At 63.4% G+C, this 871-nt stretch overlaps 1 protein-coding gene across 1 annotated transcript in view; it reads left to right on the forward strand.

Annotated features, from left to right (window-relative positions):
* Positions 1-871, forward strand: part of LOC103808481 (anion exchange protein 2-like) — a gene marked incomplete at both ends in the record, with an annotated part of 3,648 nt that overhangs the window by 1,947 nt on the left and 830 nt on the right. The window contains 2 exon segments of the mRNA XM_009081267.1: positions 1-96; positions 256-432. The exon segment at positions 1-96 is cut by the window's left edge and continues 12 nt beyond it. Of these exon segments, the coding sequence (XP_009079515.1) occupies positions 1-96; positions 256-432 (273 nt within the window).

The raw sequence follows: 871 nt of genomic DNA on the forward strand, positions 1-871 counted from the left end.
TGCGCAGCGTCGCCCACTTCCAGCGAGAGATGCTGAAGAAAAGGATGGAGCAGGAGCGGAGGCTGCTGATGGAGCCCAAGTCCCCCGAGGAGAAAGGTGTGGGAGGAAAGGGCAGGCTTTGGGGGGATAGGGTTTGAGGAGGGACACTGCTGCTGCTGGAGCCCAAATCTCCTGAGCAGAAAGGTGCCAGGGGCTGGGACAGGGTTTGGGTGGGGAGTCCCAGCTGTTGGGGCCTCACTGCCCACCCACCCACAGCACTGCTGAAGCTGAAGGTGGTGGAGGATGAGGCTGAAGAGGACGACGACCCCCTGAGGCGCACGGGGCGCCCCTTTGGGGGACTGATCCGGGACGTGCGGCGCAGGTACCCACAGTACCTGAGCGACTTCCGCGACGCACTGGACCCCCAGTGCATTGCCGCTGTCATCTTCATCTAAAAAAATTGGGGGGCGGCTGGGTGAGTGTGAGGGGGTGCTGGGGTCACAAGGGGCTGCTGATGAGTGCAGGGAGTATTGGGAGAGTTCTGGGGGATGCAGGGGCAGTGGTGGGTTGCTGGGTGAGTACTGGGGACTGCAGGAGGGTGCTGGAGTCACAGGGGCTGTAGTGTGAGTGCTGGGGGATGGTGCTGTGGGAGCTGCTGGGTGAGTACTGGGTACTGTGGGATGATGCTGGGTGAGTGCTGGGGGCTCCAGAGAGCTGCAGGGGGTGCTGGATGAGTGCAGGAGGTGTCGACGTGGGGCGAGCTGCAGGGGGGCACTGGAGGGTATGGCACTGGTGGGGCTGACGGGTGCCAGGTGCTGCTTTGCATGGGCACTGTGAGATGGAGCAGGTCAGAGTCGCGGGAAGGGCCCATCCCAGTGTGTCTGAGCCTGTC

Source organism: Acanthisitta chloris, unplaced genomic scaffold, assembly GCF_000695815.1.
Source record: "Acanthisitta chloris isolate BGI_N310 unplaced genomic scaffold, ASM69581v1 scaffold25218, whole genome shotgun sequence".
NCBI lineage: Eukaryota > Metazoa > Chordata > Aves > Passeriformes > Acanthisittidae > Acanthisitta > Acanthisitta chloris.